At 39.1% G+C, this 16,120-nt stretch overlaps 1 protein-coding gene across 1 annotated transcript in view; it reads right to left on the reverse strand.

Annotated features, from left to right (window-relative positions):
- Positions 1 to 16,120, reverse strand: part of LOC139744816 (HEAT repeat-containing protein 3-like) — a 96,926-nt gene that overhangs the window by 21,111 nt on the left and 59,695 nt on the right. Inside the window, exon 13 of the mRNA XM_071655230.1 lies at positions 2,718 to 2,854. Within this exon, the coding sequence (XP_071511331.1) occupies positions 2,718 to 2,854 (137 nt within the window). The remainder of the gene's footprint in view (positions 1 to 2,717; positions 2,855 to 16,120) is intronic.

Consider the following 16,120-nt stretch of genomic DNA (forward strand, 5'->3'; position numbering starts at 1 on the left):
GGCACACACTCATTTACACTGGAGTATTAAATGTAGTACCCAAAGGCAGTTCACTCCCCCTTTTCTCCCTCTCGTTATTCTCAAAACACACAAATTGTGTACACCTATAAGTCCTACTAGAGATTCATTATCCGAACATGAAATAGGTGTTTTTGTTAATCCGAATATTCTAACATTAACTATTCCGCAGCGGTATTAGAAACCTGGACCCGTTTCTAGAAAATTAATTAAAATGCAACTACATTGTAATTAAATGCAACTAAAAATATCAAATGCACATGTATCAAATCACACACAACTTTGCATTGAAGGGCAGGTGCTTTGCTGAAAAGACTTGCATTCGATAATCATATGAAACTAGAAAATAATTGTTCAAACCTGAAACTCAATTGTATTTAAACGCATCTCTAAAAATCAAGTGCAAGTCCATCAAATCACACGCAATGCTGTATTCAAACGCAAGAGCGTTGCAGAGAAGACTTGCAGTTTTTGTACGAAACTAGAAACTGCATTTAACCCTATTCCAACTGGGGGAGGTCAAATTGACCCCCCCCCCCTCGACATTTCGTGCCACGATTCCGCAACGCGCAAAGATTTTGCAGCGTCATTTCATGACTTTTTTCATTGAAGTCTCCCACATATTTTGAGACCAAATTTGCGACGTCCAGGTACACTGTTCTGACGTTACGTAATGTTTTGCATATGCATGTCAACCCAACAACGGCTCAAATTTATGCTATCGTGTGCAAATCCAATGCAAATTGTGTTTTTTTGTTAAATTGATATGAATCAGATTATTTCAACTTTTAACCATTGAAATTGATCAATTCTAACATAGATAAGCTTGAAAAAGTGCCTGCAACAAATTTTGGCAAAAAAACTATAGAAAACAAAAGGTCAAAAGAACAATAAAATACATAAGAAATTAACAAAACAATAAAAATCAAAAGAAATTAATTTTGATTTCGCTATTTTTTTAACAAGAAAATAGTTTGACGTGTCTTGAGGAACTCTGACACAAAAATTTAGGGATCCTTCAGTCATTCTAATGGAGTTATAGGTGAAAATGATTTCATGCATAAATTTGCATAATTAATTTACTAAAAATAGAAAGCCAATATTTTTCTATTGTATGACCATATAATCTTGTAGTTGACATCCAGCTCTATCTTCAGGCAAAATTTTGCAGCGATCGCCAGATTGGCGGCCGAGATCTGAAGGGGGGGGGGGGGGGGGCCAAATTGACCCCCCCCCCCATAAAAACTTAGTCTCAAATAGCCCAGTTGAAATAGGGTTAAAAGCATCTCTAAACAATTATGAAAGTGCGTTATTGTTGAAACGACTTGCATTATTTTTTATTTCGTACACAAAATTAAAAATCAAATGCAACTCTGAAAATCAAATGCAAGACCATCAAATCACATGGAATGCTGAAAAGACTTGCGTTTGATAATCATACGAAACTAGAAAATTGTAGGGAACTTTTTTTTTAAACTCAATTGCACTTAAACGCAACTCTAAAATTCAAATGCAAGTCCATCAAATCACACACAATGCTGTATCTAAAACCGCAAAGAGAGTTGCAGAAAAGACTTGCGGTTTTTGTACAAAACTATAGAAACTGCATTTAAACAAATAAAAATCTATATAGAAGTGCATTATTGTTGAAAAGACTTGCATTATTTTGTATTTCGTAACGGAACTTTCCCCGGAGGTAACCAAACTTAGTCTGCACTAGCAGGGGACTAGCATCACAACATTTAAACGTTCAACTACCGAAACGCATGCTGCTTCACAAAATGTCAATGAAAAAATGGGAGCAAATTATTGTTACAGTTCGCTATGCCGAAGGTTTAAATCTCAGTCCAAGGTTAAATTAGTCCAACAATGGAAAGAGGCTTGTTTTTACGAAGGTTAGTAATCCGAAAGATGTCGTTTTCGGATGAACAAACTTTTCTTCTTCTTTTTATTATTTCAGACGGGCCCGCGCCGTACAGAGCAGTAATGTTGCGAATCGGAGCGCGTGAACAATTTATTTGTTTTTGTTTGTTTGTTTTTGTCAAAATGATGTCGCAGAAACTCTTTCAAGCATAATCAGGCTAAAATAAATCATTATCAGCCATTGAAAGTAAAAAATATATTTTTATATGAATTAATTGGAAAAACACAATTCACAGTGGATTTTACACAAAATCATGTTTTTGAGCAATTTTTGGGCCGACAAATTTTTTTCAAAGGGGCGTGGCTTCAATACAGTATGCCCGAAACTAGAAATTTGGTCTCAAAAGTTGGGCGATACTCGAAAGAAAAAGGTCATAAAATGTCGCGGCGAGAGCATTATGCGTTGCGGAATAATCAAGCAAAACATCGAGGAGGGGGGCCAAAACTGCTAATCCAAATCTATCAATTTCTATGGTGCAAAGATGCTTTTATGATGATGAAGTTAAAATACAAATGTATGATTATTTTTACTTGATTCCTATCCCATTGTTTGACGCATCTTCATTTCACAAATATTTTGCAATTCATATTTCCTTATTTCGATGTTACCTCATTTTATTTTTGTGTCTGTGTATCCATCTATATCATTTTACATAATGGATACATAATATGTACCTCTACTACATATTTATCAATAATCAAGTAAATTCCTTTCAATACCAAACATGTATGAGCTCAAACTTTATCCATGAAGTAGAACACATGGCTAGTGCTACCTGGCTCATGCATGGAGATGGACAAGAGCCTGTCCAGCAGAAGATTCATGGCTTCTGGTCCACCAAGAGACTCCAGCTCCATGGCACCCACCATGTTGTGCAGACACAGCAGGGCTCGGCTCTGAACTTGCAACAGCCTGTTGAAGATATCAACATAAAACATGTATCAATCATTCACATGACAAATCAGTTTCCACATTGTTTCTGATAGCCCACAATAAAATCTGCAACCATTCCTTTATCCAGTGCCCAACTACCTGTCATATGTTCTATCCTTCATGCTTTATGACCCTGCTACCTCTGAAAAGGACTAGTGATTTCTGATGTACATTTTAATTCGTAATTCTCCGTACAGCATAATATAAGATCCTGCTCACGCATGTGCCAACAATTTGCTCGCAATATGGCGTCGTTCTAAAATGTCTCTCGCCGACTAGTTTTCTAAATCGTGTTCAATCACCGTATTCCCTTGACATCAGCATTATTTTAAGCTCCTACGTGTTTGTTTGGATGCTAGTAGTTTATGTGTGAAGCTGATTTGATTATATTCGTACTGTATACAGGAAAATTTTTCGTCTGTTTGTTCGGACTTTTCAGCTCGTATGGAAGGGAATGCAGCAGCGGAAGTTTAAGGCCAGCACAGCCGAGCTCTACACCGGGAACTTTGGCCCAGACGCCGGCAAAGCCAGGCGCAGGCGCAGACAGCACGAAAAGCAAATCGACTGTGATGCATTCATTAGTGCCCACGGCAAAAGCTAGTGATAGTAAAGGGAAAGAGCAAACTGGCAAAGGAAAGAGCATTTCTGCTGCTACAGTGGTTTCTTTGGACACTTCTAGTATGGAGAAAAGACTTCAGAACCTGGAAGGTTTGCTAGCAAAAGTGATTGACCATCTCCCATCTACTCCCTCGCCTAGCAGCAGATCGGCTTCAAGCTCACGTCTCTGTGGGCCACAATGTCCACTGCTCTGCCTATCAAGGAGGTGCATATGACTATGAAAGAGAGCATGACAGTGATTATGATGATTAGTACGATGAAGAGGAAAGTAGTTCTACTATTTCTTTCCCCACAGGAGAACATGAGATGGATCCTGATGCAAGCGTGCCCTCTCTCGCCGCAAAATTTACATGCCCACCCCAGGTCGGTGAGGTTGTTGATGTCAATGTCGCACAATAAGTCACGTACATGCTTACTCATCAATTAGAAGAAAACTCTCCGGAAGAGACTGCCAAGAAATATCCTTCCCCTATCAACTGCAGCATGCTTGATGAGAGTTAATCCTCCTATTTGGGAAAACTTGAAATCGGGCACTAAAAGCAGACACTTGAAACTCCAGCAGGTTCAACACTCTCTCTCCAGAGGTCTTGTTTCCTTCATGTGCACGATTGACTCCACATATATCTCAGAACAGCAGCAGTTTTGAGCTGAGCTGCATCAGAAAACACCTCATCCACCCTGACATGAATTCGCGATTCACACATTTGTGCAAACCCTCAACACCAATCGAGAAATTTCTGTTCGGAGATGACTTGCCCAAACAATTAAAGACCTGCAAGAACAAAAAAAGGCCATCGCAGGTGTCAGGACAGCAATACAGAGATTTCTGAGGGCATCGCAGATTTCACCCATATTCTCGCAACAGATATCAAGATGCAGGCTGGACATCCCACAGGGATACGCCACAGTCATGGACCTCAAATCAGCCTTTTTTAGGGGCACGCTTTCAGGATCAGACGCACAGATGCCAAGCGGCACCCCCAGCCACAAAGAGCAGACCTCAGCCCCACTCCTCACAGCAGAGGCCAGGGTCAGGCCAGGCTCCAAGGAGAGTCTAACGGGAGCTTGCCTTGAAGAGGGAAGTTATCCAAATTCTCAGTCTATGCATAATTCTAAAGTTGGAGGTCGACTGAAGCAATTTTATGATGAGTGGTGCAAAATAACATCCGACCTGTTCATTTTGTCAGCTCTAAAGGGGTATGAACTTGAGTTTGACCCAGAACTGGGACCACCATCAAGATCCTATCCTATCTTTGAATATCAAAAAGACAACAAAGAAAGAAAAGCCATTCAGGAAGAAATACAAAAACTTGTGGCTAAGAATGTGATTGAACCATGTAGGGTACACATGAAAATGGAGAATTTGTGTCTAACATTTTCAAGAGGCCTAAGAAAAATGGCAGCCTCAGAATAATTCTAAATCTGTCTGATCTTAAAGTGAAAACAAAGTTCTGGTAAGGGCTTGAGAACCCGTCTGGCATCATTTCATATTTGCTTGCAATATATCGAAAGAGTCTACAAAGAAACTTACCTGGCTGGCGCGGTTTGCCGGAATGATGAGTTGTTTTGGAGTATTTTGAGAAAAATAATAAAAGTAGGTAGACTGACTTTTATTCCAGAAGGCTCCAGACTAACTCGGTCTCAGGGAAAACTCGACCCTATTTCAGACAATTTACACACAGTTCGTGATCGCCATGTTCATCAGTACTCTATAATACTACGGGTACCAAACGAGGCCTTACTGAGCAGACAGGAAAGTGTGTGCTAATCCTGTACAAAACAAATGGACAGCGCGCGGTCCTCAAGCTTACTAGCATACGCACATCACCTCAGTTGCTGAGACGCGCGGTCTTTGAAGTTTTTGTTGTTGTTTATCCAGCGTCTTTGATTGTTTTTAGAGGTGCTTGAGAGGCGCACACTAATTTTGCATGCGCGCCAAAGAGGTTTTTGATGCGCGCGTTGTAACAATTCGAACCATTACTGCAAGTAGCCAGAACGCTACAATGTAGTTTATACAGGCTGCTCCCATATGCATAGTACAACACTGTACAATCCAGAGGGACAACCAATACAACTCATCCCGCCGTCAAGCAAAGCGAGGCCGAGTTATCCCCGAGTCCGAGTCTAGCCTGACCCCGTTCGGGTAAGTTCTGAGACTGAACGTTTTGGTTAATATTTCCCATTTTCGTCGTTGCCCATCGAATATCTTATTATTACAGCGTTATTCCGCACATTTCCTAGGCATACGTTCACATTTTGGAGCAAAATTTGACAACTTTTGCAGGCGTACCAGAACTTTGTTTGGGCTTTAATAAGTACTGTAAAAGTGGTTTCTTTCGCGGTGGTTTTATTTTCGCGCTTTTCGTGAAAATGTTTTGAACTCGTCACTTGTTACAACGCTATCATTACCGACCTCAAATTTAAACACACGTGAAAAAGTCGGCACCGATGGAAACCGCGAAAGTTTCTGTACACGAAAGAAACCACTTTTACAGTACATGAGTTACCAACATTTCAAAATGGATGGTATTTACGTAGCCATGGATTTGATCTCGTCCAGTTGTTTCCTTGCTTCAGTCAACCTCCAGGATGCCTATTACTCTGTCCCAATCCACCCTTAGCCATAAGAAGTACCTGAAGTTTGTATGGCAAAAGCAGTTTTATCAGTTTAAGGTTCTCCCAAACGGTCTGAGCACAGCCCCGAGATTATTCACTAAACTCTTCAAACCAGTTTTTGCTTCCCTGCAGCAGGAAGGGCATGTGGTTGTCAGGTACTTGGACAATACCATCATAGGAAAAGATGCAGAGCTTACTCATAAAGTACAATTTGTTCAAGCGACTACAAGCTTATTTTCTCGGCTTGGTTTCCTTGTTCACCCTGAGAAATCAGTACTTCAACCAACCCAAGTGATTCAATTCTTAGGATTTACTTTGAACTCCCCTCTTCCCTCCCTGGGATTACTCAAACTTCAGTAAGTTCTTGTAGTTTATCTCCTGACAGGTGCGCCGGAAGCAGTTTTGGATTGGGGGAGGGGGGTGTAAATATTGGAGGGGGCTCATGATAGACCATACATATGTTACACAATATACACATACACACACATACATTACACACACATACACACACATATATATATATATAAATAAGAAGAAAGAGTCTCAAGTACGCCATGGATCCAACGAGAACTTTTTTATTACAAAATTTTCGCTCTGCCTCAGACCTTCGTCAGTGTAAAGACATATATATATATATATATATATATATATATGTACAGTGGCGTACCGTGGGAACATTGGGGGGGCACCTTGTGGAAAAGTAATTTTGAGGGTGTGTATGCTTGTGCGTGTGTGCGTGCGCTGTCAGTCTGCTAACTTAATGGGACTACAATACATTACAGAATGTGATACATTCAACAATGCAGTCATTGAGCAACATTGTAAGTTTTCCTTACATGGATTATGGAATGACGGTGTGAAACGACAAATTACTGTCAGCAACATCAGGAGAATTGCATAACAATAAAATGCAAGCGAGCGGAGCGAGCAAGCTTGAAAATTTTGACATTTTACAGTCCAAAAACTGCCGTTTGTAGCTATGCTTTTCGCTTTGGAAATTAAGGGGGAGGGGCACTGGGCTCAACTGCTGGCAATTACCGGCAGCAACGTTAGGAGAATGGCGAAAATGATTAAATGCTAGCGAGCTTGAAAATTTTGACATTTTACAGTATAAAAACTGCCGTTTGCAGCTATACTTTTTTCACTTTGGAAATTAAGGGGGGGGGGGGGAGGATGCATAGGGCACAACTGCTGGCAATTACTGGCAGCAACATCAGGAGAATGACATGGCGATTGAATGTGAGCGAGCTTGAAAATTGTGACATTTTACAGTCCAAAAACTGTCGTTTGTAGCTATATTTTTTCGCTTTGGAAATTAAGAAGGGGGGGGGGGCGGTGTGGGCGGGGGTTAAAACTATTTTCTGGGAGCGCTACCTACATCAGGTGTCACGTTAGTAACAACTAGCGGTGGAAGAGGGACGTATGGAAGATTTTTTTTTTTTCTCTCAAGGGGGGGGGGGGGGGGCACACATATAAAAATTACAAAACAAAGGAGAATTCTTTAAAAGTTGCTTCAAAAGGAGAGTTGGCATGGGCCAGTTATGCCTGCCTCTATAGTCTGGTAGGAATGGGGGGTCCCCATGCACCCTCCGAACACATTTTTTTAACTTACTTTTTTGTAACCCTTAGGGTGTCTAGTTAATGAAATTTTTTGTTCCCAAGAAAAAATCGTGTCCCATGGGGGTCATTGGCGGCCATCTTGGCAGCCATCTTGGATTTTCAGGGAAAATCATGAATTTCCATAACTTTTGAACTACACAGCATACAATTACAAATAAAGCATTTATTCAGGATAAATGTGACATGAGGAATCAATTGAAGTTGTTATTTACATGATTAAAGCAAGTTTGAAATAAGAAAAGCCTAAAAATATGACAATTTCAGTGTCATTTACACCAAAAAATACCCAAATAGTTTTACTTTTGAATTACATAACATACAATAACAAAGAAAACATTTCTGCAGAGTAAATACGGCATGAGGAATCGTTTGAGATAGTTATTTACTTGATTAAAGCAAGTTTCATACTAGAAAAGTCAAAAATAAGCGAGAAAAACTAGTGTCTTTTACTCTAGAAATTGACCAAATAGTCCATATACATAGTACATGACAATCTCATACCTCATAAGAGTGACTGACCACTTTGTCTTAATAGTCTTGTAGTAAAGGGGGATCTTCATACACCCTCCTTTTTGGTATCCCTTAGGGTGTCTATTTAATGATTTTTTTTTTTTTGTTTCCAAGTAAAAATCGTTTCCCATGGGGTCATTGGCGGCCATCTTAGATTTGCGTGAAAAATCATTCATTTCTATAACTTTTCAACTTTCCAACATACAAGGACTGAGAAAACATTTCTTCAGGGCAAATGTGGCATAAGGAATCGATTGAGATGGTTATTTACATGATTAAAGCAAGTTTGATACAAGAAAAGTCCAAAAATATGAAAAATTCAGTGTCGTCTTTATCAAAAAGTACCAAAATAGTTCAACTTTTGAACCATACACAACATACAGGGACACATAAAACATTTGTTCAGAGGAAAGGTAGCACGAGGAATTAATTGAGGTGGTCATTTAAATGATGAAAGCAAGTTTGATACAAGAAATGTCCAAAAATATGAAAAATTTTCATGAAAACACAAAATGTTCAGTCGATTTCAAAAATGTAGCTGGCAAAATGTTTTTATTTAAACTTATCTAAGGCTGGGTTATAGAAGCAGTTCATTCAAATGTATTTGTTTAAAGCTTATCGTCCGAAAACAAAGAGCAAATTTTCACTTGACAGCCGGAAATCTACCCTGTGTAAAGGGACTGTTATACCAATGTTGATTGCTGCTACTTTTATTTAGGAATATTTGCATATGAATCGCTTTTCTGCTTACATTCTGTATTCAAAGTCAACAAAATACAGTTCAAATTGATTGGAATTAAGTTTTTTCTTTTCAAATTCTGTTAAAAGTTGTCTGATACAAGACACAATATTTAAGCTGTTATCAGAAGACAAAGTGATTACATCTGTGACGTGTGTATATGCTTTCCATGAAGCATGGAAGTAACGTATATTGAAAAAATAAAGTAACACAGTGTGACTTCACTTTGCCAAAGTATTCTGAATTCTCATCCTGTGTAACTGTACAAACAAAAGAAGCGGTAAGTGTTACGACCAAAATCACTCTGAGAAAGAAAAAAGAAACAATAAACTAATGTTCAGGCGGTTTATTAACAGTGATATTGTGGGTACAGACTCGTAATCGTTTTTAACATCAGTACAATAATAATCAATATAAACAATTATGTATCAGTAATGGAATCACTTACATGTATTACAGCCAAATCTCAAATCACAAAATCCATGTAATCTCCTGGAAATGTCCAAATACGATGCTCAATGCACAGATGAATGATCCGCGATTCACCGATGAATGATCTGTGACTCACTGATGAATGATTCCTCCGACGTAAATCCAGAGGCGCTGGTTACAATTAATAGTCCACATTAAGTATATCCAGGGTATATGTCCACAGCGAAATATGTACAAAAATCCAACGTTATGACGACCGCGTCTAGTCGATGCGTTGAATGATGATTCACTTTAATAATATCCAGCTAGGAATCCAGCCCGTCACAGCTTTGCCGTAGCAATGTCCGTTGACATTAAAATATGGAGTCTATCTCAAATGAAGGCAAAATAATTATCTACAGGCAAAATGTCTCCCTAGCCTAATCTCCACAAACACAGTTTGTATAGCAGGTCAGCTGGTAACACAGGAATGACTATAACAAGTCGCTTCAGAGCCAGAAGTGACGTAACTCTCAGAGCAGAGGTGTTGGGTACTCTGCCTACCTCAGAATTTCCCCTTCTTACAATACTATCCATTCACCCCTTTCTTGAAGATTCTGTAATTTTCTCCAACCTGGGGCCACACACTTGTATATACTAGCAAGTCCAAGACGGTTCTAGAAATCCGAGCTGACTCACTGCCTAACTATGTGCATAACAGCCTACTAAAAATAACTACCAATCACATTGGGCTACAGGGACAGTGCATCACTCAGCCAAATATGTAAGCACTTCCTGGAACATTCTAGATTGGGTGAGATACCATTCTAGATTGAGTGAGCTATAATGTACATGTATTTCCTGTCACATGCATGTACTGTAGCTACATTGTATACCACCTAGAAAATTCTCCACTAATCTGGTCAGCCTGTATGTACTATATCTATACCAAATAGAATGTTCCTCTGGTCAACCTGTGTACATACACATGAAAACAACCTTGCATACAGTACATCATAATAATTATGTACATAACTACTAGTGTGTATACATTTGTGACATAAGCGATATGTCAGCTTTTCGTTTCACACTTCTGTAACAGGGGCGGATCCAGGAATTTTCTAAAGGGGGGGGGGGGGGGCGTGACTAATATTTCTGGTGCCACTTCCGGGTTTCATTTCATTTTTTTTCTTTTTATTTCTTTTGTTTTTAACGAAAAATAAAGGGGGGCGTGCGCCGCTTGCGCCCCCCTCTGGATCCGCCACTGTGTAATTTCTAGTCATTAACAAAACCATCATCGTAATCAATATCTAGCTCATCCTCTTCATCCTCCTTCATCTCCTAAGTAATTTTCTGAAGCAAGTCAATGAGGGAGGTGGGAAAGATAGGGCCACTTGACCACACTGGCTCCGTGATACCGAAAGCTGTCTTCTGCCATCCTTATCCAGAATCAAAGGGGTCATGCAATACAGAGCACCAGAAGATTGGCTGGTCAACTCTCTTTAAGATGTAAGGCGATGGATCACACATTAAATGTGTGAGATAAGGTTGTCTCTTCAAGGTTGGAGCATGGAGAAATCCACTTTGGAGTTGATCGTCATTTGTTCGCCTTCTCCCACCATCTGTTTCAGGATGATGCTGCTGTTAATAGACTTCTCCCAGGCCTCGTGGCCATACATTCGGCATGCGAACGCTCCAATCTCATCTGTCACCTCTGGCTCTACAGATCACCAATCACCAAGATTTATGAGGGGGGAAAAACATTGGCACATTATAAAGTCATATTCTAAGATCTTAGCAGTGTTTATCAAATGTTATATTGAACAATTTAATACATTTCAGTAAAATATTGCTGAAATTATAATATCAGACTACTCTCACCTGAATGCTGTGTGGTACATGGGGTGGCTTTGTAGATTCTTTAGGGGTCCGACTTTGTCCCTACCCTTGAAGGCACTTGTTACATCTTCCCCGGCAAACACTTGTAGTCCAAGTATTTTGGTACAGTAGTTAGCTCCCTTTGATTCTGTATGCCAGTTCACCGACATTTACAATCTGGCAATGTTCGAAAATCCGTTTATCAAGGAATATAGAGCGAGTGACGGAGTGAGCATGGTGCAAGAGGATCAAGAAAATGTCTGTGTCTGGCGTCCTCACCACAACTGCTTTGTACCCATGCTCAGTGGAATACTCAAGGTAGAGCACTACCCTGGTGTCCATCTCCTGGTTGGACAGCAGCTCATGGATAGAGCTGATTGTCTCCTGGGACGCATCATTGTGTGAATAGAAATAATGTAACAGGAATCACTTGAGCTTCAGAGAATGTGATTTCTGTTACATTCCTTTTGTTTACACAATATGTTCCAGGAGACGATAAGCGATATCCATGAGCGGCTGTCTAACCAGGAGGATCAGACGGACACCAGGGTTGTGCTCTACCTCAAGTGCGCCCCTAAGCTTTGGTACAAGGTAGCTTTTGTGAGGACTCCTGACACAGACATTTTCGATCCCCTTGCTCCATGCTTAATCCATCGCCCTCACTTCTACAATGTAGTATCTTCCTTAATAAACGGACTGTCAAGTATTGCCAGATAGTGAATGTCAGTGAAATTGAATGCAGAATCAAAATGAGCTGACTACTGTACCACAATACTTGGACTGTATGTGTTTACCGGGGAAGATGTAATAATTAAGTACCTTCAAGGGTTGAGCAAGGTACGTTGGACCCCTAAAGAATCTACAAAGCCACCCCATGTACCACATAGCATTCATGTGAGAGTAGTCTGATATCATAATTCCAGAAGTATTTTACTGAAATCTAGTAATTTGCTCAGTATTATCATAATAAACACTACTGAAATCTTAAAATATGACTTTATTATGTGCCAATGTTTGTTTGCTTTTTCCTCAGAAATCTTGGTGATGGGCAGTCTGTGGAGCCAGAGGTGACAGATGACATTAAAGCATTCACATGCCAATGTATAGCAAGGCCCGGGAGAAGTCTATTAATGGCGTCCGCAGCATCGTGCTGAAGCAGATGATGGGAGAGGGCGAGCAACTGATGACCAAATCCAAGGTGGTTTTCTCCATGCTCCCACCTGGCAGAGGCAACCTTATCCAACACTGTCAATGTGTGAACCACCACTTTGCCATCTTTAAGCGAGCTGATCAGCCAGTCCTATGGCGCGCTAACCCGTTTGATCCTGGACAAGGGTGGCAGAAGACAGCCTTCGGTATCATGGACCCGGTGTGGTTAACTGGCCCTATCCTTACTACTTCCCTCATTGATTACTTCAGAAAATTACTGCGTAGATGGAGGAGGATGAAGAGGAGCAGCCAGACATTAATTACAATGATCGTTTTGATGATGACTAGAAATTACAGAAGTGTGAAACCAAAAGCTATCATATCGCTTACCGCTTCTGTGTTTTGTATAATTGCACAGGATGAGAATTCAGAATACTTTTGACAAAGTGAAGTCATATTGTGTTACTTTTCTCGATATACTTTAAGTCCATACTTCATGGAAAACACATACTGCAGTACACAAGTAACAAAATGTGACTAACCACTTTGTCTGTTGATCAAAGGTTAAATATTTTGTCTTGTATCAGACAACTTTTAAAAGAATTTAAAAGAAAAGTTAATTTCAAACAATTTGAAATTTCTTTTTGTTGAAATAGAATACATATGTAAGCACATCAGCGATTCGTATGCAAATATTCCAAAATCAGTTGCCGCAATCCACATTGATAAAGCAGTCTCTATTCACAGAGTGGATTTCTGGCTGTCAAGTGAAATTCATATGTTTATTTTCAGACAGAAAGGCTTTGAACAAATACGTTTGAATGAATCACTTTTAACTTAATCTTCAATAAGTTTTAATGATAACATTTTGGCACCTAAATTGTTGAAATCGGCAGAGCATCTTGGCAGAGTGATTGTTTTCATGAAAATACCCCAACTCAAACTCTTCATATGCAAATTAAGTGAAATAGAATGCACACAAAAAGTATTCAATTTCATTTTAGGTGTCGATTATCAACGGTCACTTTCACATGTTGTGATCAAAATCTGTATGTTCACCTCTTTTGATCTGCTATTTTTAGGGTATTTGCATATGGATTGTCATAGTGCTTACATTCTTCATTTGATTTCAACAAGTGAGAAGTCAGAATGCTTGGAGTTGATTTTTTAAAGATAATGTTGAATGTTCTTTTTGATGCAAAACACCAGATCTGAGCTATGATCTAAAGACAAAGTGATAAGTCACTTATGTGAAGTAGTTTGTGTCATGTATATAAACGGATTATATAGTGGGTACTCTACAGTGTAAACGACACTAAACTTTTCATATATTTGACTTTTCTTGTATCAAACTTGCTTTAATCATGTAAATAACCATCTCAATCAATTCCTTGTGACACATTTACCCTGAAGAAATGATATATTTGTCCCTGTATGTTGTGAAGTTCAAAAGTCATGAAAATTAATGATTTTCCTTGCAAATCCACGATGGCCGCCAATGGCTCCCATGGGAAACGATTTTTACTTGAAAAAAAAAAACAATCATTCAATAGACACCCTAAGGGATACAAAAAAGGAGGGTGCATGGGGATCCCCATTCCTTCAAGACAAAAGTGGTTAGTCACTCTTATGAGGTATGAGATTGTCATGTATATTATATGGACTATTTGGGCAATTTCCAGAGCAAACGACACTGCTTTTTTTTTTTTGCATTTTGGGGACTTTTCTTGTTGCAGACTTGTCTTAATCATCTAAATAACCATCTCAAGCGATTCCTCATGCCACACTTACCCTGAAGAAACGTTTTATTTGTCCTTGCATGTTCAAGTTCAAAAGTTATAGACATTAATGATTTTCTTCGCAAATCCAAGATGGCGGCCAATGACCCCCATGTGACACGATTTTTACTTGGAAACGAAACAAAAATCATCATAAAGACACCCTAACGGATACAAAAAGGAGGGTACATGGGACCCCCCCCCCCAAAAAAAAAAAAATTACTACCAGACTGTTAAGACAAAGTGGTTAGTCACTCATATGAGGTATGAGATTGTCATGCATGTATATGGACTATTTGGTCAATTTCTAGAGTAAACGACACTGGTTTTGCTCGCATTTTTGGACTTTTCTAGTATGAAACTTGCTTTAATCATGTAAATAACTATCTCAAACGATTCCTCATGCTATATTAACTCTGAAGAAATGTTTTATTTGTCCCTGTATGTTGGAAATGTGAAAAGTTATAGAAATTAATGATTTTCCTCGCAAATCCAAGATGGCCGCCAATGACCCCCATGGGAAACGATTTTTACATGAAAACAACAAAAAAATCATTTAATAGACACCCTAAGGGATACCAAAAAGGAGGGTGTATGAAGATCCCCCTTTACTACAAGACTATTAAGACAAAGTGGTCAGTCACTCTTATGAGGTATGAGATTGTCATGTATATGTATACACCAGTGTATATAGACTATTTGGTCAATTTCTAGAGTAAACGATACTAATTTTTCTTGCATTTTTGGACTTTTCTAGTATGAAACTTGCTTTAATCATGTAAATAACTATCTCAAACAATTCCTCGTGCTGTATTTACTCTGAAGAAATGTTTTATTTGTCTCTGGATGTTATGTAACTCAAAAGTAAAACTATTTGGGTATTTTTCGGTGTAAATGACACTGAAATTGTCATATTTTTTGGCTTTTCTTGTTTCAATTTTTCTTTAATCATGTAAATAATCGTTTCAATCGATTCCTCATGTCACAATTACCATGAAGAAATGCTTTATTTGTAATTGTATGCTGTGTAGTTCAAAAGTTATGGAAATTCACGATTTTCCCTGAAAATCCAAGATGACTGCCAAGATGGCCGCCAATGACCCCCATGGGACACGATTTTTTCTTGGGAACAAAAAATTTCATTGACTAGACGCCCTAAGGGTTACAAAAAAGTAAGTTAAAAAAATGTGTTCGGAGGGTGCATGGGGACCCCCCATTCCTACCAGACTACTAAATCCACCAGTGCTTAAAGCTCACATTTTTATATTAACACGATTTTCCATAGCCAAAGGCCTCTAAAAACTGCAACGGTTACCGTTGAATGCGGTTGAGATAATCTGCTCACACGCTATGAAAAATGAAGTTCTAAACATATATGAGAGTTAGAATTACTAGTCTTAGCTAATAAATTTCCCTATTTTATTTATATATATATATCTATTTTATTTTATTTAGTTTTATCTATTTATTTATTCATTTGTTTACTTTCTTTATTTTTTACTCTTTTTTTTTTTGAGGGGGGGGCTTTTTGGGGGGCAAAAATGCGTTTTGCCCCCCCCCCCCCCCCCCCCCCCACTTCCGGCGCCTATGTCTCCTGATTCTTGTGACTGTGGGCACATTGTTGTTTTGAATATTGTTGGTGCATGCGTGAGCAGGATCTCATATTATACCTCCCCTCAAATTACTCATTAAAGGGGAAGGCTAGTAACTGATCAGTGGGAATCAGTGGAAATGCTGGGAGATGATTGTTCCAATCCTTATGGGATTCATTCAAGAGTTCATTGTATATCTATTGTTGTGTGAAAATGATTTGCTTCAGAACGGTCTCATATTCACGTAATGTGCAGATTAATGCTCCGTCACTGACCAGGGATGCTAACCTGGAAGCATTAAACTGCCCATTACTTGAATATGAGACCATTCTGA

The sequence above is a fragment of the Diadema antillarum genome, unplaced genomic scaffold (assembly GCF_040938485.1).
Source record: "Diadema antillarum isolate AM-2024a unplaced genomic scaffold, OU_Dant_1.0 seq00001213_RagTag, whole genome shotgun sequence".
Lineage (NCBI taxonomy): Eukaryota > Metazoa > Echinodermata > Echinoidea > Diadematoida > Diadematidae > Diadema > Diadema antillarum.